This window comes from Pyricularia pennisetigena, chromosome 2 (assembly GCF_004337985.1).
Source record: "Pyricularia pennisetigena strain Br36 chromosome 2, whole genome shotgun sequence".
Lineage (NCBI taxonomy): Eukaryota > Fungi > Ascomycota > Sordariomycetes > Magnaporthales > Pyriculariaceae > Pyricularia > Pyricularia pennisetigena.
In genome coordinates, this window is record NC_043741.1 from 4,676,856 (window position 1) to 4,699,838 (window position 22,983).

Genomic DNA, 22,983 nt, shown 5'->3' on the forward strand with positions numbered 1-22,983 from the left:
TCGTTGTGCTTGGATGGGCTAGCCTTCGTCGAAAGGGGGGCGCCCCAATTTCGCTAAGGACGGGGCCCGGGGTGTCAGTTTTGCGCCAAAGTCCTGAAATGGCAAGGGCAAAACCAAGACACCAAAGTCCCCCGTCATTATCGAGCGTTTTACGTCAAACAGCGTGTGGTAGGCAGGCCCTGGATTTCCTCAAAATGTATTACGATACAGTATATGCATAGATATGTATATATATGTATATATATTTCTAGTAACAATATGCACATTGACGGTTCCATTGGGTGCATAAAGAAACTTGGTTAGTCAAGAGCCGGTGCGTGCATGCAGGAGGAGGCAAACAGCGAAAACTCAATTAGATAGTTGCGAGGGCGGGTGAAGGCAAATCCGTAACAGCAAAGAAAGGAATCTACAATGCAACTGTTTCGTTTCTGCGCTGCCAAAAGGTCACACACTCTCTCCTACCCCAGTCGTGAGAGATTCCGCGCCACCCGTTGGTAATTCCGGCAAGTCCCTCCAGATCTTACCTCGTGATAACTTAGATGGCGAGTAGGACCCATTTTGACATGAAGCGATGGTTTGCCCAGGCTGGTGTAATTATAATTACAAAGTATAATATGGCCGTCCTGCCTATTATAATTACTGCCCCGTTTTCGCGAATGAGCGAGCGAGCCTATTAAAATATGTGGATGGCCAACCGAGATTCTGTTTGTGGGATCCGCTGGTTGATTTTTCCAAACAGAGGGGGGAAAAAGGAAAGGGTTGGGGCGAACAAGCAAACTGTCCGTCGAAGGTCGCAATCAGCCCAATAGGTAAAGCTCCCCCAAAGCATAGTTAACGGAAACAAGACTTGTAAGCCACGCAGTCGCCTTAAAGTAGCTGCGGTTCAAGATCAGCTAGTCTAGCTCGTCAATCACAAAATAAAAGATGAAAAAGCACCACCGGACCCTGAAGCGTACGCCAAAAAAAAAAAAAAAAAAAAAAAAACCATCAGAAGTTTGGACACTTGCGTGTGGTAATCACATTAGAAAAGATTAGATGGATAAACTGTAAACATCGCAGTAAGCGAGTTGCAACCTGCAATGTCAGCAAACGGGCTACGGAGTGTTTTCACGGAACAAAAAGGACCCGGAAAAACTGCCGTTGCCATATTCTTGGACATTAAGAGGCACAAAACATGACAAAAAAATCTTGGTCTTGCATAGTCAGTGTTGACGAATCGCTCAAGTTGGAATAAGCCAAGGGCGCCCCTTGCGGCGTCGAAGAACAGACAAGTTTGTTTGGTTGTTGGCCGTAACGTGTGTAACGGCTAATGCTTTTGCACATCCAAGCGTTTTCTCTATTTTCTGCCTCTCCTCTCTGTCACATTCTTTTTTTTTTTTATGTGCCCCCCATCGGAGCCGGTCCATGCGTGTTGCAATAGGCGTCCCGGGAAAGACTCATGATGCAGACAAGCATGTTGGAACTTTTTTTTCACCAACTGTACGTGTCGCCGACCTCCCATCCTTACTCTCCAGGGAAGCCCACTGTTGCAAAAGCAGGCCATGCCGCCCTGTGAGGAAGCTGGCGCATAAACAACTCATAACCCCACCAGCATTACACGGAATATTGTACAGTAATAGATGATACCTGCACAAAAAGATCTTCGCTGGAGAAGTAAGACGCGCACGGTCGATCATGATCTCTGTGATGTGATTTTTACCTAGTCATTTAATCGCCTTAATTGGAACGCTTGCCGGACGGAAAGACCCAACATTCTTTGGTTATTGTGTCTAAACTTTGTAGTAGATAGATTGTGTCCGGTGTGGGGTTGTGTCTTTTTTTTTTTTTTTTTTTTTTTTTTTGTCAAAGACCAGGGGACATCCAGGCCTAGGCTTTTCACGATTCGGGGCCAAGCCAAATCAGATGGCTTGAATGGTCACTGTGAAGCAGAATCACAACGGACGGGCTCTTTTTGGGCTGGCAAATATCCCCCGAGGGCAGGTGACAAATTCCAATTTTGCTCTAACAAGGCAATATCTCCACTTTCCGCGGGTCTGACCGTCCGCCCGGTTGTGTGCCAATCTGCACGACCGCGAATCGTGACAGGCCCGAGGATCGGACTAACAGAGCTAATGCTTGACCGCCTCGTCTTTTTGTTAGCGGGATACTTTTCAACAAAGATGCTGGCACAACACAAAAAAAAAAAAGCTGCGTTGCATTTGCTGCATGCACGCGCGCGGAAAGCTCCCAAAGTGGAGAGCTCCCCTCCTCCCCTCCCCACAATTCCCAACGGAGCTCGGACAAGGGACCTGAGAGCAACAGCGAGGGAGCTCCAACGCCCCCCAGGCCGATCGTCGATTTATCAACCAAACCACGTCAAAGCGTACCCCAAAACTGTACGCTAAAAACTCGATGGCAGAGACCGCTTGTCCTTGTCAAATTGAAGAATGGTTGGCGGGGGACGGACGTCAAGCCCTCGTCAATCTGTCAGCGCTTTGTCTCTCGTTTCTGTCTCTCTCCATCCTCCCTTTTTTTATTCTTTTATTGGGGGTTAACTTTTTCTGCTCTTCAGCAAACGGCCAAAGATGCTAGAGAACCCGCCCCCAATTGTTGTGGATGACTCGCGAATACGCCCTCCCCCCGGCTGCACACGTGTTCGACGTGTCTGATTGATAACACCTCGCTTTTGCTTTCAGAGCCGAACTCTCTTTTTTTTTTTGCGCGTGCTCCACCCCTCGACAGTAACCTTTTGACAATAATAACCGTTCATCCGTAATCCAGTACTCTACACAAAGTTTTAGTAGTAGCGGTACATGATCATGCGAGCCAAGCCCACGAAAATAGCCCCCCCTTTTCGCTCATGGCGATAGGGTAGGGTGTTTGAACAAGCAGAGATACGAGCGTGTGTCTAGCTAAATATACAAAGTTGATAAAAATAAGGGCCCTCTATGCAAAACCGTCAAAAGATTAGACACCTTCTCTATGCAGATCTTTTACGCTTTTCTTCTTTTGGTCCTCTATGTGTGTCTCTCAATCCTCTCCAGATCCTTTGGCTTGACTCTTTTCTTTGCGGGGCCCACTCGTAACTATGACACGTCTCGGTCCATGATCCATCGATACATCAATCATCGACTCTCTTTCTCTTCCATATCCAACCCCCCGTCGTCGGCTGGTGATCCTGTTCCCACTTCCCCTGACCCGGCTCAAGCTTCCGGTGGGATGTAAAGCAGCATTGATATGAATAGAGAATAGCAAACAAAATCAAAAGGCTGTACCTAGCAAACCAAAGAGAGGGAGAGAAAGTGCAAGCACCACCAAAACGACCAAGAAAGGTTACAAGCGAAGACGCGCATCACGTCAGGGCAGCCTTTTTCATGCCGTTGAACCCGGAATGCGGGACAGGATTGATTGAAAAGTTGTGGGTTTTGTCTTGGGTTGTTGTGTTCCCACTTGCTTCGAGAAAAGAAATGTGGTTCTGCCCGAGAAAAATAAAAACCAAAAAAAAAAAAAATAATAATAAAAAGACAGCAACAAAAATATGACCGCCAATCTCCTTTTTGGCTGATCCTTCCTTTGGCAGAGAAATTGCTGCCTCCACAGAAAGAGAACCCCCTAGCTCCTTACACGTTTCGGCCCCTCATGCCATGTTTATGCCATCCATGGGCCTGCCTCATAACATCCCGTGCCTGAGACACAATTGTGAAACGCCACCTACGAGTGCGAGAAAGGGCCAGTCGGGAGCTCGCTTGTTGTTTTACCTACGTAGCCCTCTGTACGCTCCCTATTGTACATTTTTGGCCCGACCTAGGTACGTACGTACAGATTAGTAGGCACCAGCATTTCTGCATAAACACATAAACAACGCCACAGTAACGCGACTAGATTAAGCATATTCCAATTCTGCCAAGCAAGGTTGATGCTTTCGTGAATTGACTGACCATTGCACTGATCAACCAAAATATACGCCTGAACAGCCACAAGTATATGCGCCTTTTGAGATGCCTCAGACAAAAGCTATTTGGGCTTCCGGCCCGTTCAAAATAGAATCGAAGTGGAGAAAACATTCAACTCGGTGCTGATTGACGTCTCCAATACTGTTGCATATCGCTAAGGGAAACAGCCGAAGAGTTCCCGTAATGCCATTCCAAACACCAAACGCCATACAGAAAATTGACAAAGAAACAACAGAATGAATGTGCCCGAAGAAAAGGAAAAGGAAAAAGAAAGAAAGAGAATGCAAGGGAAAAGCAATATCAGACAGATACAAAATCCATTATATTGCCATCCAGATCCTGCTGCCCATCCGGCTATAGTTCCGTCCGGATACTATGCCCAAGTCTCCAACGCCACACAAAGGAAGGGTATCAAGTTTTGAGGTAATAATACATCTGCTTACGCCAGGAGTAATCGAAGCAGTCAAGGGCAGGATTTGAAAAAAGAAAAGAAAATTCACACAGGAAAGTAGGTAGGCGTAGACAGATAGTCAATCAGCTCAGCATAAGCTGTCAACAACTTAGGTAACAATAATGTTCAGATCGCTACTGCTGGTACTGCTGTAAGACGACCTTTGTGTATCTTGCCCGAGGAGGGTTGTTTGGGTTCCGATCTCAGGCGACGGAGGGCCTAGACTAGCCCGCAGTCGCAGCTTTTCATCTAGCATACTGACCAGACGCTCCGAGTACGTATCGAGAAGTCCGCTGAGCAGGCTTTCGTTCATAGCCTTGGAGCTGCTGTCGCGTATGGCACGGTCTCCTAGGGCTGCTGCGGTGAGTCGCAGCTCTGCATCCAGTTCAGCAAGTATCTCTGGGCGGATAGGCTGCTGCTGGGGGTCCGCATCAGCCGCCGCGAGCTTCTTGCGGTATGCCCGTAACGTACGACATGTCTGTTCTGTCGCCATGCTGAGCGTTCCGAAGCCATACGGCGACGATGATGTGGATGATGACGATGCCAGGGCAGGCGATGATCGCAAGCTGCTTGCGCTTTGTTTCTTTCGAGGCCCAGACAGCAACATGGACGAAGCCAAGGCTGCGGGGGGCGTTGTGCTCAGAGCGGGTAGCGATGGTCTCCTAGCTACCCCTCGCGACCTTGGACTTACTGGCGGCGGTGTGGTGCCAGAGTCACCGCTTCCAGAGGACACTCTTCTCGACGGAGGGTCTTCAACAATCGTGCTGCTTCCTGGAGATGTTTGAGCCGCTGGAGTCGGGGTCCTTGAGCCAGCGGCCAACAACCCATACTTTGAGGTGCGACGAGATAGCGTTCTGGGCGGTGACCGCCGTCCGCCCGATGACGAAGGCCGCTGGAATTCAGCAAGTTCTGCTTTGGATAGAACTTTCCTGAGGGTAGGTTTACTTGACGTCAATACCGGCTCCTTTGCTGGCGATGGATCCCTACTCATCGACGAAGCTATCGGATCACTCAAGTCAAGTGCCCAAATCATGATTGTGCCGTCAGAGGCTACGCTCACCACCGTCCTGGTTTGCCCTTCGTCTTCCAGCAATGTCACACCGTTGATGGCCTGACTGTGACCCCAGTCACGACCCAAAAACGAACCTCTCTGCGAGTCGTAGATCCTCACCGACTTGTCCGTATTGGACACACCTAAGAGGAATGATGGCTCGCTTGTTGAGAGAGGTTGGCCATAAATCAACGAATCCAAGACAACCGACTCGGCTCCGCCTTCATCAATACACTTGAAGGTGTTCAGGAGACGGCCGGTTGTCATGTCATACTGGCATACGGACCGGTCCAAGAGGGAAACGAAGACCGATCTGTCATCAATAACCATCGAAGAAGGCGAGCCCTTTAGCGTTATGACTCGGGATGGAATCGCGGCGATTGAATCCGGGTCGCCCTCTTTGGTGACTAGATCATGGATTTGTAGGGTCCGGTCCATGGAACAGGTGATGATCTTGTCTTCTGAGGGCACGAGGACATGAACCACTTTTGCGGCGAACTCCAGTGTCTGGAAATGTTCAAAGGTGCCTGTCGATGTTCTGCGGAAAAGTTGCGTGGTTCTGTCGCGTCCACATGACGCTATGATGGCCCTCCCGCTGTTGTCTTCGTACTCAAATATCGCCACTACCTGACACACAGACGCGTGTGCTCTGGTATCTATTAGGCATTCTTTGGTATTGAAGTCGAGGACCTTCAACACACCTAGACGGTCGGCAGTGACAAACAGTTGGCCGCGTTTGCTTGCTGCGACAATACACAGCTCGTTTGGTGGCTCCAGCTCATCCAAAACTTCGGGCTGCTCGACAGATACCTCGAAAGAGGATCTGATGGAGCCATCTGAGCCCCAGAGAACAACCTTGCCACACCCGGACCATGTGAAGAAGGCGGAATCAGACGGATTGGGACTGGAAAGAACCCCAACACCCATGATAGCGTCACTATAGCCAGGAATGGGAACAGCTGCAGTGCCCGATGCCTCCTTCGCAGGTTGTTCGCCTGGGTTCCAGATGGCTATCGACCGCTTTGCGTCTGTAGTGACAAGGCGATTCCCAACGAAGCCCATTGCTAGTGTTCCCTCAGCCGACTTGCCTGTCCCAAGTACGCAATCACCTGCGTCATCACAGAGTTTGACCACGTCGATGGTTGTGAACTGGCCACTCTTGCCACCCACGTAGGCGGTTTGGTCACAAACTGAGATGCACTGCACAGGGAACTCGACGTTGGTGACCCGTATCAGCCTCATCTGCTTGCCGGAGTCGTCAAGAATAGATATATCGCCCGTTTCTGAGCAGAGTATAGCTTTGTCGTCACTGATGACGGCCGCACAGGTAAATGTTGCTTCCAGAAGCGAACCAAGCAGTACATTACGACCGGGGAGGGGTTTCTGGTACTGCGGTACTGGAAATGACCCATCACCTGGAAATTTTTGCTTGGAAGGAGATGTGGCCTGGGTTTGCTCCTCTACCTTCCATGCCTTCACATGGCGGACACCAAACGTGACGAGGCTGTTGCCAATCCAAACCATGCCACGAACTGACGAGGTGCACCTGTTCTGTTGGAATAGCCTTGCGGCACCTGTACGTTGTTCAATTTTCCAGATGTAGAGGAACCCATCATTGGCGGAGCCTAGTGACGCTAAATACTTGGTATCCTTAGAGAAGGCCACGGCAGCTACGCCGAATGCGTGTTCACTAATTGATACCAGTGGAATATCAGAGGAATTGTCCTGAAGGTTGAAAATCAGCACCCGAGGTGCGAAGCCTGTTTCGCCGACGGCTAGGAAACGTCCGTCCCGACTTAACGAGACGCAGGTAGCCGCCTTGATGCGCTCACGTTGTGACCAGGTCTTGGGCGACGGGTTGTCTGACCAGTCGCTCGGAGGGCCCCTGTTCCTGCTATCGTTGGCTTTCGGCGTGGAGTTCGGGGTCGACGGTGCGTGTGGTACCGGGGACACGCCATACGTCGGGGTAGCGGTGGGCCTGGCACGGTAGAATCGCTGAGAGTACTGATCTTCCTGCACGTCGACAACGACCACAGCGCCACCGGCAACATAAGCGAAGCAGGAATTGACAGTGTCGAGGCCTGTGGGAGACGTGCAGGTGTTCCCTACGACCCTTTTCAGGGACAGCCGAGCTGGTTGCTCGGCCGCTTTCTGGGGGCGGATCGGTGAGCGTGAGGGGCGGCCGAGGAAAGGCGAGTTGGACGGCGTTAGCCTTAGGCGAGTTGAGGGCGTGGAAGTCATGTTTGCTTGCGTCATCGGCACCCCGTCGACGGCGATGCGGGGTCCGGCCGAGGCAAGTTGCAAAAAGATCCGACGCTCAAGTGACCGCTCTTTTCATTATGTGGCGGCAGTGCTTGAGGGCAGAGGCTCTGGGAAACCGGCGCTGCACGTAAGCGCAGAGTGATTTCCCCGGCGCCGAAGCATGTATAGATGTGTTGACTCGCACGAGTCTCTCAAGCCAAGCTAAAGCAAGGTAACAGCTACCTGTCTGAATGAATGCAGGCGGTTGGTGTCAGCGGCGTTGGGGTTGTGACGTCGGATTTGCCGTTCTCAATGCTTAAGATTTAGCACACCGGACTTCAGCAAAAAAAAAAAAAAAAAAAAAAAATTGTTACTTACACAGCCGATGATCGATCTCAAGGATTGAGGGGCCCGTGAGCTCTCGCCGAATTCGATCTCCTTACCTTCGGCAGTTCAATTCATTTCAGTGAATTTGTGAATTAAGACGAAAAAAAAAAATTCAGCACCTCTAACCGACGGCCAGAGTCGACGTCGGAGAAGGGGAAATCGAGAGGCAGGAATAGAGATGGTCCCGCCCGCACAGCTACCCACCTAGGGATTTGTTTGCTAGGGCACTCCTGTCAAGTTTGTCGGATTGTTTCTCTTTAGCTAGCAGGGGTAAAGATCTTGGCGTTAGTTGCTAGGTCATAACACAAAGGAACGCCAATCAACATGTCGGGCCATGGCAGGGATGGTACCAATTTGGGTAAGCGACTGGATCGAGTCCTGGAGCGAGCGAGGATGAGAACTCAATCCGTCTGAAAGCGGATACGACCAACGGCGAGTCTGTGGTCTGACTGACGTTGCCGATCTTGATCTAGGCATCTGGCAGGTCTCTTCGCGTTAGTTCTTGAGGGTTGGTTTAATTTTCCAAGATTAACAGTGGTTTAATTATTTCATTCATTCCTCGAGGCAGTCAGCCCCTAGACCTCCAAAACTTCTTTGTTTTCTTCTTGCCACGTCAAGACCAAGACATCTAAACATTCATTGGCATGAAAAGCATGACTACCAACAAGGAATTCCCAGCGCCACATTCGTTACACTACGTATTGTCTACGTGACCGGACGTTAAATTTGGCTTTGGACCCCGTTCACTGCTCTGAATTTTGCTTATCACACGTTTACCCAATAAGCGTTGGCCCGCAATTATCTAGGATTTCAATGGCCTCACACATCACCAGTGCCAGCCGGCAAGGACACAGTGGTAGTAGTGATTAGCTGTCTTATAGATGAGAGAACCGTCCACGAGACTAGCAGTCAGAGTTGTTCGTACATAGATATGTTACATGAAATATACAGGGTCTCCATTAGCAGACCTTTTGTTACAATGACGGAAGTGAAGACTACAGTAGACGATCCCGTCGTCCCTTCTTCAATCCTCCCTTCTACCGCTTCCGCCTACACCTCCGAGTCTCCTCGGCCCACCACTTCGACGCCGAGCCTGTGATGGCTGATCAGTAGATTTCTTGCGATTATGAGGTCCATGTTGATGAGGCCGGTTGTTGAACCTCCTGGGTGGTGGAAGGTCTTCCTCTTCCATATCCCTCCGGCGAAGCTCCATCTTTCTCTTGACAAACTCGCGCTTGGCGTCCCAGTTGGTCTTAATGCCCTCTTCGCGCCACTTTTTGGGCGGCTTCGTACCCTGCTGAGCCTTCTGCTCCCAGATTTGCTTGCCCCGCTTGAACCAGCGCTGCTGCCGGTCCTCCTCCTCCTCTGCTGAAGGCGTCCAGTTGGATTTCAGTATGCGTCGGATAGCCTCGGGCGACACCTCGAAGCGCTCCGCGAGCACCGGTGTAGTGTAGAGATCCGGAAATTGTTTATGCAGTGCCCTGATTCCTTGAATGGCGTCTGGTGACAGCTTCTTCTGCGGCCGCCAACCTTGATCACCAAACTTCTTTTCAAGCGCATCCTTTTGGACCATCCAAGGTTCCTTCTTGGGTTTTGGCTCTTCGGCCGAGCCTCTTGTCTGCTTCTTGCCATCTGCCTCTTTCAATTTTTGCTTGTCACTCTTCGTGTCTTTCTTGGCCTTGACCTTCGCAGTCTCAAGCCTTCTCTTTTTTCTCTCCTGCGGGGTCTCCTCTATCTGCGGCGGTGTATCACCCGGACCGAACTGCAACAGTCTCCTGACCTTCCGAGGAAGTCGGGCTTCAGGTTCTGCTGACGCAGGTGTGACAGTTCGTGACTTCTTGGACGCTTTCGCTACCTGCTCGCTCTGACAGGGCTGTCGATCTGAGACATCTCGAGACGCTGTGATCTCGGAGGCAAGCGCATCGATAGCTTCGGGCGTCAGTTCCGCAAGTGACGCCGACTCTAAACTCGCCGCATTACCGGCGGCATCCTCATTCTGCTGGCGCTGTTCCGGGCCTGTCGTGTTCTCCGGTGTTGGCAATGTCTCGGCGGCGGCTGCGGCGGTGTTGTTACGGCATGCTGTGGTGTAATGCAGGTTGCGGTAGGTAACCCGCGGAGCTGTGACTGTTTTTTGCTGCTGCCAAACAGATGATGCGACTGCACCTGGGCCCTTTTCGGCGATGTGCAGTTGAGTAAATCCCCTGACGAATATGCGCAAAGCAGCAGTGCGGCAGCTGCAAGCCATTTCACAAAAACCAGGAGTAGAAAAAAAAAAAAAAAAAACAAAGAAACAAGAAAGGAGTGTGAGGATATTAGAACGCAAAATCAGATCAGATCGAGTACGTAAAACTCGCGCCCGCATATACTAGGCGCGAGCCAGGAAGAGGGTAGGTAGCATGGGAAAGGAAAAAAAAAATCCAGCAGCACGGACCGATCCGCAAAGAGGTCCCCACACCACTCTGGCCGTTGATTCGGCCACTCCGTATGTTCCACCTGGTATACTACAAAAACGTATCTGTATTCCTTGCGCATATTTCAACCAAGGCAGCATATGTAGCATTGCATTTGACTTGAGGAACCCTTAGGTCCAGTGAAACAAGTTGCTTTCAGGCCTACACCTATCACTAGACATCCTTCGTCTGATAAATAAGGAAAGAAAAAAAAAAAAAAAAAAAAAAAAAAAAAAAAAAGCGCAATATATGCAGTGTAGCAATCACAAGTTCTGCTTGCTCATCCAGTCGTTCGCCTTGTCCTTCCACTCATCCCTCCACCTCGTCAAGGGCGGCCTACCCTCGACGATATCACCAGCAGCCCAGAGCATCCTCTTCTTGTCGGTGGCCTCGTCGACGTCGTTATCGGGGCATATGACGTAGAAGCTGCCGGCGTCCATCTTGCCCATCAAAAACTCCACCACCTGCTCCGGGTACCAGGCCCCAGGCGCCTTTTCGGCCCCGGACCTCGACGTCATGGACGTGTGCGTCCATCCAGGAACCAGCAGGTGCGTCGACACGCCGGCCTCGTCGCGCAGGTCAAAGTCGAGCTGCTCGGCCAGGCTCTTGACCGCCGCCTTGCTGGCGTTGTACGCCGGGTTACCTGGCGGGTTGGTAATGCCCTGCTTCGATCCCGTGATCACCACCGCGGCCTTGCCGCCATCGCTGCCGCTCTTCTTAACCGTCGGCAGCAGCGCCGCGAGGCCGTTGACCACGCCGAAGAAGTTGGCGTCCATCGTCGTGCGGAAAGCCTCAGGATCGGCCCAGCTGCAGGCGGTGCCTATACCAGCATTAAGTGCGAGCAGGTTGATCTTGCCTATACAGCGAGAGACACGACGGAGAAGATGGAATTCCAAGAGAATTAGTAGACTAAAACGTGATGATCAACCCACGATATGCATATGCTTTACTACTTGAAACGCAGTGCGGCGATAAAAGATGACTAACCGCCTAGTTTCGATTCTACCGCCTGCTTGACAGCCTCCCAGTCCCCCAGCTTGGACACGTCCGCCTTCACCGTGGAGACTTTCTCACTTGGGACGCTCTTTGGTAGCGCAGCGAGGTGTTCATCGCTCCAGTCCACTGCGACCACTTTCATGCCAGCCTCGGCACACTTTTTGGTCAGTGCAAGGCCAATACCAGACGCACCGCCGGTAATCACGGCAGTGTTGATTGCCTTGAAGATTTGTGACGCCGACATCGTTTCCGTGTATATTCTCTGTTTGAAGCCCAAGCAGAATAAAAAAAAAATTAAATAAATAAATAAATAAAGAAAATTGAAGAGCCCGAAGATGTATTATTTTGGGTGGCGAACCGGTAGTGAGCAGGTATCAAAGTGTGAAACCAAGACAGCTCTGAACGGTTCCCATCTATATAGGGTACTACTGCACGTATTACTGCGGCTGCTCTTATTATGCTCGACTTGCCCCGCTTCTCGACCCGAAGATGCCGTCATTCCTCCGTCTGCAACGGGCTTCAAGTACTTCGTACAGTGCTGTTCGTAAACACGGATAGAAAATGCTTGGTCTAAGATAGCCATGCTTGGCCTCACCGAATGAATTAAGCACCTTGAAACTTGATATTCATTAATCTTGCAGCCTGCGTGTATGCAGTTTTAGAGAAGAAAATAATCACTTTCTCAAGAACCAACAAACAGAACCCAAAACCCGCCCACAAGCCCTATATCTAGATACTCCAATAACCAAGCACACCTACGCCTCGCCCAACCATGTCTAGCATTTCAGCGCGGGAATGTAGGCTGCTTAGCCAGCATGACCTGAACGCTCTCTCGTGCACCCTCAGTATTCCAAATGCCATCCACACCGCCGCGCCGCCACTCATCGCCCGAAATATCACCTCCGCGCACTGACTCACCCCAGATGATATCAAGATCCCGCTGTTGCGATGACAACCAGCTTTTGATGAAATTGGTAGGATCCTCGCTCATCTGGTTGAAGAAATGGTGCCGTAGCTTGGACTCACCCACCGCGCCTACCAGCACCGCCAGCTGCTCGTCGAGCCGCGCAACCTCCTTGAGCATTGAAGCATATTCACTGGTCTGGGTGTTGTTCTGCTGTGTGCTGGCGGGGATGAATGGGAACATGCGTGCTCGCAATGGATCGTCCACCATCACTTGCACGTCGTAAATTGTTGGCGTGGGATTTTTGTGGAACTCTTCATCCATCCGAATCGTGTAAGGCAGCTCGATGGGCGGCAGAGGCGCAAGGTGGTATTCGATGTGCTTGGACAGGTTGACAATATAATCTTGTTCTATGTCCTTCGGGGCGCCTCCGTCTTGCATTTTGCTGGTAGGGTTACCGTCCGGCGTCTTTCCAATAACCTAGAGATGCGGTGCATATGAAGTTAGCTGTTTGAACCCATCGGCGGTCTCCCATAACCTCAAACATCCCGTGAGGTCCTAGCACGTACCTTGCGCAAGAGGTCGTCACAGCGGAACCTGCGTTTTTCCTCGTCCTCCAACAGTCCCATCAACCGAATGTAGTCCCAGAGCCGTATCAAGATCTCTTGCGGTGTGCCCTCTTTCATGTCGACAATTTCTGCCAATGCTGGGCTTATGGCGTATCTTTTGGGCTCCTCGGACCTCGTCAAGATGATTTTAACGTTGAGGTTGTCGTCGCCATTTCGCTTGAACGTTATCTCATCGAAATCGGCTGCTGGCGGCAGTGGTGCCTTTGTCATTTGCGATTTTGGCTGTGGTAGCGCGGGCTTGCTCCATTCTATAATCTGTTCGGGTTGAGCGTTCGGGTCGGCACCATGGCCTCGGTCGACAACCACGGAGAGGGACTCGAAGAAATGTGAGAATCTCGGACGCGGTCCCTGTCCCGCCAAAGCAGCACTCTTTTCTTTGGGGGGAGCATCTGTGTCCATTCGATCTGCTCCTTGCGCTTCCTCCTCATCCTTTTTTGCAGGCTCGGACCCGAATGGTGTCAGGTCTTCATCATCGAGGAGGCGACCTTCAATCTTGAGACGATAGGTAGAGTCAGAGCTCGCAGAGAAGTCAAAGTTGTCTGCCGTTATGGCTGCCTGCCACGGTTGGTCGTCGACGGTGTTGCTGATCCAAATTCGCATGGTCTTGGAGCGCTTATGGCAGAGGCAGGCTGGTGTCAGTTCGGCGCCATAAAAAGGGGTACCTGAAGGAACAAGACATTCAAAATATCCTAGGCATGTAGCTACGCGCAAGCATGTCCCTCTTACCTTTGGATTTCTGCTCATTGAATCAACAATGTCCAGCCGCTTGCGCGACATGGTCGCGTCAAGGCGGCGCTCGTAGTCGCGCAAGTCCCTGTACCGTTGCACGCCGTCACCAATGATTATGTATTCGACCCCATCCGGCATCGTCTTATCGGTCGGCTTGCGCGCTTTGCGCTTTGCGGCCTCGCTCGACTGGACTTGGCGACTCGGATCCATGGACTGCATCTGCTGCGGGTTCATGGCCATCTGCGGATGCGCGCCGGCAGGCATCATTGACATTTGGCCCGGGGCTATCGCCACGTTGCGTGAAGGCGCCATGGTCAGTACGTCAAAAAAAAAAAAAAAAAAAAAAAAAAGTCAAATCAGACGGGCTTGCTCCGCGTTCGAAAAGTTGGTAGGTCTTGATTGTTGTAGGGTGAAGCAAACAGGCAATGGGACTGGACGTTCAGGTTGCCTGCTTTGACTTTGAGTCTAGGCGCTCAATATGGTAGGATAGTCTGCCGCTTAGCCTCCGAATGCGCCGACGACCATTCTCTTCTTCGGTAGCAGGGTAACTAGGCACAAATCCAAGTCCCCATCTAGCCAAGCCCGCGATTTAACTTGACCTGACTTGTCGACGCGAGGCGAACGCTGCAGTATCCGCAATAGCGAACCCGGTCCCAGTTTTCATTAACAGCCGTAGCCCCAGCCGTACGCAGGATTTGGGCAACTTTGCAGTTTAGGAAGCAGAGTGGATATCAACCAGCAATCAATGGATCGATTCAAGGATCGACTATAAAAATGAAAACACAAAACATAACTCCAAGGAAGGATTAAAGAAATAACAAATAACAAAAAAGGTGCCTACAAGACAACATACCGATTGCATGCCCAATGCTTGGGCCACGGCGCTGCCCGCCCATTTGTGGCTGCCTCGGCGGCACCTGCTGTGCATACTGGCGAAATTGTGGCTGCATCCTTACTGGGATTCGATGACGGCCGATGGCATCAGTGGCTAGAGTATGATGTTGAAAAGATTTGAGAGATGCAACAGGGACTATCTGGTCTGTCGCGATGGCAATCGCTTTGCGGATCTTGCTACCAGAGCGGGCCTCGATTCTTAGTTTGCGCCCGCGTCTTGCTTGATCGCGTTGGTCGCGTTTGAACAAAAAAGTTCCTACGGCCCTTAGTCACCTCAGGGAAGAGAGGGACAGCAGTGATCCACTTAAAGATCAGCTTTGGCCAACCAGAGAATTGAAGCTCGGACCACCAAGCACCATCAAGCAGGATTCTCTAGGTACGGTACCGTAAAGGGACGCACTCGTGGCACTGTCAATCGTCCAGAGGTACGATACTTGGACAGGGTAGGAGGCACGTTTAGTGGTAGACCGACCTGAGATAATATATGTGCCTTATACCAGGATATGGAAACTACCTAAGGACCAATATTGGATACAAGGCAAATAGGTGAACTTCTATCGCAGAAAATATATGCATAATCGGCCCCCCGGCCAACTCTACAATACAGAAAGACTTGTTCAAGTGTAACGGGCGGTCGACAAAGAATGTACTCAAAATCCAAAGTAAAACGAATAAAACAGAGTGCAGCATATTGACTGACGCCCTCGCTATGAAATGCCAAATTACAAAATGGTGTAGAAAACAAAAGGCCAGAATAAAGAAAACAAACCCAACGGTCCCCGCGCTACATGTCCAGTGAGAGCTAGGTCCTGCGGTAATGGTTCGGTGGGGAGGGGCGAATGGAACGGCACGAGGGTTCCTACGGTATTCTCCTTTCCAGCCACGACGCCCACACCTCGATCGCTCTGCTATACATTTTTTTTTGTTCAAAGGTGTAAAAAGTGTTCCATTGCTGGGGCATGCTGCGCAGCCCTCTAGAATGCTGCACCGAGCCCATTTTTTGATGCCCTCTTGCTGAAACGGTTCCGCTTTCTCTCGGGCACCTGGTCCTGATCCAAACTCGCCTGGCTCTTGCTGAGCACTGCTGACCGACCGGACCTGTCGCTGACCGTGAAGCCGTCGCCATATTCCGGATAGGTTGCTCTACCTCCCAGTGTACTGGCGGGACTCGACAAAGACGATGGCATGTCACCGAATCCCCCGTTGTCTCGCTCGTGATTTCCAAGTGTATCTTGCGACAAAGCATAATCTCTGGCCCTCTCGAGAGACTCGATCCAGTCATCCACTGAGATCTTTCCCATATCGGTCGACTGTGATCCTTTTGGCTCTTCGAAGACGTAATGCACACCTCCCTTCGGTTGAGCGGGTTAGTAAACAACTTCTTCATCATTATCATGTAATACAGATGGATGATGGGAAGACTGTTGCGGGGAACTAGTATACTTACTGTGTCAACGGTCCATACCGGCTGCCCCTTGACATCCACCTGTGATTTCCACACGCAGTCCGGAGCAAGTAATGAGATTTCCGTCTTCGTTTTCTTCTCATCGCCACCCGCGGGTGCAAGTACGATACGCCCGCTCGTCGTCACCATTACCAAGCGTTGTCTTTTCTTGGTGGTGCTTCCACCAAAAAACCTCGAAAGCTTTTTGTGCCCCTCTTCACCCTTGCCATGGGGACTGTTGGATATTGGTGAAGTGGTCACCATCAGATCACCGAGTTTCAAAATACGCTCGTTACTCCGTGTCAACACTGGTGACCAATCAAGGTCCAGTTGTGTTGGTGGCGGCAACTCTGTTATGATCCTTCGTGGTTGGGATTGCTGCTGCTGCTGCTGCTGTGACGCTTTTTGAGGTCCGTTGTTATGGTGATGATTTTGTGGGTGTGTACCACGGGGGTTCATTGATTGTTGTGAAGCGGACGAGGCGCCATTTAGATGAATGATGTCAGGCTCCTGAGAAGGGGAAGCATACGGCCTCAGCCTCGGGGCCTTGGTCCTCCACAGATCCTTGCCAATATATTGTCCGTCAAAAAACTCGTGGTTCCGGATATGCTCTACCGTCAGCCTCCTGTTTGGGTCCAGTACTAGACATCTCTCTACAAGATCTCGGGCAGTACTTGGAAAGCCATGAGGGAACTCGTATTCGAGCCCCACAATCTTCTGGAACGTCAGATATTCACTACCCCCTTTGAACGGCGGCCTACCAGCCAGAAGCTGGTATATTATACAGCCAAAGGCCCATATGTCGCTAGCTTTGCTGGCGCTCTTGTCCGTCAGTAGCTCAGGGCTGACGTACTCGGCTGTACCCACGAAGGATGCCGCCCGGCCGTCGTCCGAGCCTCCCGCCCCTCCTGGTCCCCTCTCCAGCATCTGTTGGGCCGTTGCTGCACGAGGGTCCGGCAGAAGTTTAGCAGTTCCAAAATCTGTTATCTTGACGTGCATGCGGTCGTCCAGCAGTACATTTTCCGGTTTCAGGTCGCGGTGTATGACGCCTCTGGAGTGCATGTAGTCAATTGCGTCCAATATTTGGGCCCCATAGAATCTTGTGCACTCGACGTCGAACGTGCCCGTCTTCTTCAGGACCCCGAGCAGCTCTCCGCCAGAGCAAAGATCCAGCACATAGTATAGTGATGTCTCGTCCTGGAAGGTGTAATAAAGTCTCACGATGCCAGGGTGTTCTGTCAGTCGGTTGAGAGTATTCTTCTCGATGTTGACATATTTTATCTTCTTCTCCTTGATGATGTGTTTCTTCTCCAGAACCTTTATCGCATACTCTTTGAGATTCTGTTTGTCAGTAGCTAGGTAAACGGTGCTGTAGGAGCCCTCACCGAGGACCCTGCCAAAGGAGAAGTCGCGGACACCCTTGCGCACAGACTTCATCACCGTCCTTCCATTGGCATCCACTTCTCTCTTGACACTGACAGCGGCTCCTCGCTCCTGCCACTCAGCGCTGCTAGTTGGTAGTGGTAGTTCCGGGTTGCTTGAGGGCGCGGCCATTGGTATCCCTGGTATAGAGGCGTATCCCCCTCCCATGCCTTTGGAAGCTGTCCGGCGAGGAGGAACGGGACCGCTAGAGGAGGGTGTCGATGAAGGCTGGCGTGCACCGTTGTGATCTTTGACGCTTGGCTCGCGAGATATCCGACTGGGATCATACGGTCTCGACCCGGCGTTCGAAGCACTTCTCGAAGGAACACGGTATACAGCCGAACTCTCAGTGTTGGTCCTGTGCAAAATCTGTTCTGGGTCGGTATATGCATAAGAATTGTAGATTGCAGAGCTCGGGCGAGGAGTTGCTGCGGGCGAGCGGGACTCGCTTGCGTATGGTTGGTGAAATGACTGGTCCGCTGGATCGTTCTGCGACAAGTTGTGGTCGGGTTTGTTTACTGCTCCCTGCACAGACTGATTCATCTGCTCGGCCCTGGCCGGCAAATAGGGGTCGGGTGGTATTTGCCGATCTTGTTGATTTGTGGTGGACTGGGCGACAGAGACATTCTCGACGAGGCTACCGCTCTTGGGACTCGGATCGGCGTCGTCAGGATTGGCGATCCTCAGACCACCCAGAGCCTGAGAAAGGCTGAGGTCGCCGTTCATGACTGGGTCGGCAGTCCAGGCGGCGGGACCAATAGGTAGGCCGCCTTGGCAGTTGTCTCGGGTCGATAATCAAAAGTCGATTGTGCGTGGGCTGGCCAAGCGATCGAAGACAAGCAGGCGGCCACGGCAACGTCCGTTCACCGGCACCTCTGGGTAGTTGCCGATCGGAAGGTTAGAGAATAATGGTTGAAGGGAGGGATGACACGATGCAGACATGGACGAAGAATCGAGATTTGAGGCGGGCCGCAACAAGTCAGATTCGTTGCGGTTGATCGATTTTGACCGTATTAACATAGATGTTTGTCAAGATAGGTAGGTACGTGTATATACGCAGGCAGGTAAGATTCTCTCTGGTTGTGGTGGTGGTCGTCGTTGGCCATCAATGCACTCTTACCAGCGAACAACTCGACTCACGGCCTGGGGTGGGGGTGTTCCTCCGCAATATCCCAAACCCGCCCTTGGAGTGTTGTCCAGGTCCTCTAGGTGCATTCAGGACCCTGTCCTAGGGCTCCGGATTTTATTCTGTGAAGAAGCCAGGCGGGCAGGCAGGCCGTAGAGCGAGGACGGCGATAATTGTCCCCATAAGCCAACAAGGAGGCAATGGGGAAATTCTAGATCAGGATGCGATGCAGTATAGTAGTGGCGGCAGTAGGCTATTGAGCCGAGCAGAGACGTAATGGCCAGGGACCCAGGATACCTAGGGCGACTTGTACCTACGTGCGTTTAGGTGTAGTGGTGGTAGCAGTGCGTGCCCGGGATCGCATGCACAGTAAAGTACGCACTCCCGGTTCCCGTTACACCACAAACCCCCCTTAAAAAAAAAAAAAAAAAAATTCAAGAAATGAGCGAACGGCTGACCAGGCTTCAATTCTCGTGTGTTTTGGAGCCCGGACTAGCTGTAGACAGAATAAACAATAATTAAAAGTGAGAGAGGGAAAGAAACAGCAGTATGTGAGCACCGCCTTGACTCTCCAGCCCCTCAGGCTGCAGATCAATGGAATGCGACGGTAGTGATATAGTCAGGGTACAGAGTTTGGCCCAAAACGAATGCCACGACTGATGACGGGTTCGACGATTAAAGCCCCATGGAATGACAGCCACTGGCGACCAACCTCTCCCGCCAACTGTCTCCAAGGGCAAGACAAAGTTGGGGCTTGGTCGAGTTTCGGATGGCTGCAGAAACTAGCGCTGATTTGATTGGTGCAATGTACAGCAGCTCCCCCACTACCTCTGACCATACGAACCTTGACCGCACTGTAATCATCAAGTGATTTGGGTTGGGTAGATACTAAAGGTAATCAATAACCTGACCTTACCTTACGTTACCACCTTGCCAAAGGTTATAAAACCCGATGAGAGTCCCTTTTTTGGGTATGTATGGTAGGTGGGCACAGTAGGTACATTTATCCTATTCGAGGATTATGGAGTGCTGGGCTCAGCAAGTTTGAGCGAGCATTACTTTGACATGACTAGACTACAGTAAGTAGGTCGTATAGAACCTTAAGTACCTGGGTAGGTATTCAAATTAGCCTTGGTTCCTTGGTCCCATATGTTGCGTTGTGCAGATTCATTCCATATGCGCTCTTCAATCGGTATTCTCGTGTATCTCCCGGCCTCTCCATCAGTAACACTCTCCACTGTAGAAAGACGATGGCGTCAAGGAGCAAACAGACGTTGGTTCACACGCTTAATTTTGTCGAGAGATAAAATCCCCACGATACGGGTCTAATAAAGGAAGGTAGGCACCTAGGTGGGTTACATATCTTGGGTAGAGTGCGTAGGGTTTGTGCATATTCATCCATCCGACTCGGGACAAAAAAAGAAAAAGAAAAAAGTGCCATAAGTTCTTGCCCATACTATACTACACTACTGCTCTAAGTAGCTAACAGGCAGTTAAGGTAGTCAGCCCCCTACCGATAAACATTGAGCCAGGTCTAGTTTGCGGCGAACCCCTCGCTTTTTTTTACCTACCTGCCCGGGGACTCAATAGCTGGCAAGGCAGGTATTTACCTGTTTGAGGCACCTCGCCTGTTGCGAAGTTGCATAAGGTGCCGCATTGCTCTGGGCGTTCTGTCCTTGCCGGGCTCGAAAGGCTCTTTCCCAGAAAAACACATCAAAAATCAGAGAATTCGCCTTCACTGACATAATGAGAATTATTGAGTCCAGCGGCTTAAAACAATGGCTGCATCAGTTGCGATTTCATCGGCTTCTAGCAATACACACAACTCGGTCGGTCGGGCGACGTGGAACAGAGTATTTATCTAAACTCGATTCCCATATCATTTGCAGCTCAACAGGGTCGAAATGCTTCGACTTCCACCCACCGCCATTGTTATAGTCGCGTCTGAAGTAATGGCCTACGAGGAGCGCCGGCAGACTCGGCGCTATGTCTTTCAATTAGGCAAAGGGACCAAATCCCTGTCCGAGGTCGAGAGCCAAGGTCCAGAATCAAACTCGCCGTCTTCCAGTGCAAATGTGAAGGTTGATGGTTCGGACACAAGCGGCTTTCGCGATGCTCCCGCACCATCTCCCGGCCCATCAATCCCGGGAGATGGCGGGCACGATGAGCCGGTTGAAGCTCTAAACAACCTTGCGCAAGGTCGTAGCACAATCTTTGAGAACCCGTCATTACCTGTTCGTCTCAAACCCGCGCAAGCAGATGGGATTGTTTTCCCATCGGAGGACAACTCATCAATCCCTGACACTCCTCCCCCGAGGATGGAGGACCTGGATGTCCAGGCTGCAGCAAACGAAGCCTCAGAATCGAATCCCCATGGAATGGGACTTAGAACACAGCGACCTTGTATACGCTCGTCAAGGCATGTATCTTTGGACATGACTTTGTCCACGCCTGCGTCGCTCCCTCGGGCTCCTTGGCTGAACACAAGGTCTTTACAGAGACAGGCTACTGTGAGTTCAGTCTTGAGCCGAAAGCTGGTTGAAAATGGTGCGACACGAGATATTGATTGCCAAAGCAACATATACGGGCGCAGGGGGCATCGCCTGTCACTGTGTCGTCGGGCAACAGTTCTAGGGTGAGAGAGCAGCCAGAGACCCCGCCACGCAGCTCCTCACTTCAGGCTGGAAACTTGGAAAGTTTGCCCCCAAGTGGCGCTTCAGAACGCTCGACTAGCTATCGTCGCAGACCTCCAATCGTCCTTCTAAGATCTCCGGGATCTAGCAGCCATGCGGCGTTGAGAGCCTCGCAAGATATGGGAGAATCGAACGCATCGCTTGCAAATGCAGCACAGCCGAGCTTGTTGGCATCACTGCAGCTTGACGGCAACCACGAGTTCCAGATTTACAATGACGAGATGCCCGCAGCCGAGCAACCGCAAACACCGCAGAACCTGCCCGAGTCTCGGCACCGTGGCCGCCTGGGGGGTGCATTCACGGCTCCCGTCACTCGGATTGGTATGGCGCAAGGTTATGGGGCGGCAGCAGCTAGGGCGGCAATTGCACTTGTCACTCCCACCACCGGTAGCAGTGGAGAGCGAGCTCGACGGGAGCCGAGTCCCCCTGGTCTTAACACCCCGGGATACAGGGGTCTATATGGAGGATTGGAGAACACTGACGACGCGGTGCTGTATGAAGCTGGCTACAGAATGACAAGTCGCGGCAGTAGGCACTTGGAAGCTGAGAGCAACCAAGAGGAGAGGCGCTAAGGGGTCATCGTACTTCATCATTTATTCCAACCATAACATTTCGACCACAATTGCACATCATACCCTCCCGCGACGTAAAAGGCTTCGACAAGAGGGGTTTGGTTCAAAGAGCCCGTCAATTTCGAACCAGTAAGGTTTGTGTGGAAAGACAAAACATTATACAAGGCATCATACTACCGCCCAATAGTGTGCAGGGTGGGCCCACTCAAGCTCCTTGCGGTATGCTGACGGGTAGCTGGAAGACATCACACACTTTTGGCATTCCTTAACCTCAGCCGATCTGGAATACTATCTCAATGTAATTCGAGAAGGTTTGGAAGAGTGGCCCAGATCGAAGTAATGGAGGTTTGTTCAGAAGACAAGTTCGTATGTGGCACAATGACTTGTATTAATGCGCAGACTCTACAACTTTGCTGATAAAATGACATGGTAAATGGAAAGATCAGATCATCAAGGTTCTGGGAGCCTGAGGCACGAGCTTGTTGATGATTAAAGGCCTGAGGCAGAAAGCAGGACGGAAATAACAGCAAAAATATTTCTGAGGCTGACGAGAGCCTTCACTGTCAGTATCAGGGATGCCGGGAGAAAACTATCCGATCATTGGCTGGGCTTTAGCCAAGACTGACAGAGAATAATTGCGTTTACATGGCACCGCGCAGCCACAAAGTCTCGTTGGTAGCAGTCGGACATGGGAGAAGCCGGGGTAGCCGATACATGATTTTGCTGACAGTAGTACTATGAGTAGACTTGCTAGGTTGCGAGGTTGCTAACCAAACCACTACGAACGGTTACCCCTGTCTTGCATTGCTGCAAGTTTTTTTTTTTTTTTTTTTTTTTTTAGTCCACAGCTGACAGCTGACTACTGTACCCCAAGGCCCGTCACCATGCCGGCAGCTGGCAAGGAACCGGGAACAAACACAGCCGAAAGCTGCAGTGCAATTGGCTGCTTCCACAGCGACCGGCCGATCAAAAGTCTGAGACCCCACTTACTCTGGCCCTGCAACTGACAAAGCGCCTCACGCGAAGAATCTCCCGCCCCCGGATGCCTGCAGCCAGACCACT

At 51.3% G+C, this 22,983-nt stretch overlaps 7 protein-coding genes across 7 annotated transcripts; 2 read left to right on the forward strand and 5 right to left on the reverse strand.

Moving 5' to 3' along the window:
• Nucleotides 1–3,353: 3,353 nt before the first annotated feature.
• PpBr36_01309 (uncharacterized protein) lies at nucleotides 3,354–3,785 on the forward strand (the record flags this gene model as incomplete). The annotated part of the gene is made up of 2 exons (XM_029888497.1): nucleotides 3,354–3,397; nucleotides 3,560–3,785. Coding segments are annotated over 2 exons (270 nt in total), but the record flags the coding sequence as incomplete, so codon positions are not given.
• A 707-nt stretch (nucleotides 3,786–4,492) lies between these two features.
• On the reverse strand, nucleotides 4,493–7,675 carry PpBr36_01310 (uncharacterized protein; the record flags this gene model as incomplete). Its single annotated transcript, XM_029888498.1, has 1 exon — nucleotides 4,493–7,675. One exon carries the CDS (start codon nucleotides 7,673–7,675, stop codon nucleotides 4,493–4,495), a length of 3,183 nt encoding a protein of 1,060 aa, XP_029751207.1.
• Nucleotides 7,676–9,086: 1,411 nt separating this feature from the next.
• On the reverse strand, nucleotides 9,087–10,307 carry PpBr36_01311 (uncharacterized protein; the record flags this gene model as incomplete). The annotated part of the gene is made up of 1 exon (XM_029888499.1): nucleotides 9,087–10,307. The coding sequence occupies one exon, from the start codon at nucleotides 10,305–10,307 to the stop codon at nucleotides 9,087–9,089; it is 1,221 nt and encodes a 406-aa protein (XP_029751206.1).
• Nucleotides 10,308–10,775: 468 nt separating this feature from the next.
• Nucleotides 10,776–11,752, reverse strand: PpBr36_01312 (uncharacterized protein; the record flags this gene model as incomplete). Its single annotated transcript, XM_029888500.1, has 2 exons — nucleotides 10,776–11,368; nucleotides 11,500–11,752. 2 exons carry the CDS (start codon nucleotides 11,750–11,752, stop codon nucleotides 10,776–10,778), a joined length of 846 nt encoding a protein of 281 aa, XP_029751209.1.
• Nucleotides 11,753–12,292: 540 nt separating this feature from the next.
• On the reverse strand, nucleotides 12,293–14,720 carry PpBr36_01313 (uncharacterized protein; the record flags this gene model as incomplete). Its single annotated transcript, XM_029888501.1, has 4 exons — nucleotides 12,293–12,892; nucleotides 12,982–13,653; nucleotides 13,768–14,054; nucleotides 14,624–14,720. The coding sequence occupies 4 exons, from the start codon at nucleotides 14,718–14,720 to the stop codon at nucleotides 12,293–12,295; spliced, it is 1,656 nt and encodes a 551-aa protein (XP_029751208.1).
• Nucleotides 14,721–15,638: 918 nt separating this feature from the next.
• On the reverse strand, nucleotides 15,639–18,256 carry PpBr36_01314 (uncharacterized protein; the record flags this gene model as incomplete). Its single annotated transcript, XM_029888502.1, has 2 exons — nucleotides 15,639–16,016; nucleotides 16,112–18,256. The coding sequence occupies 2 exons, from the start codon at nucleotides 18,254–18,256 to the stop codon at nucleotides 15,639–15,641; spliced, it is 2,523 nt and encodes an 840-aa protein (XP_029751203.1).
• A 2,289-nt stretch (nucleotides 18,257–20,545) lies between these two features.
• Nucleotides 20,546–21,921, forward strand: PpBr36_01315 (uncharacterized protein; the record flags this gene model as incomplete). The annotated part of the gene is made up of 3 exons (XM_029888503.1): nucleotides 20,546–20,890; nucleotides 21,046–21,166; nucleotides 21,503–21,921. Coding segments are annotated over 3 exons (885 nt in total), but the record flags the coding sequence as incomplete, so codon positions are not given.
• Between the last annotated feature and the right edge of the window lie 1,062 nt (nucleotides 21,922–22,983).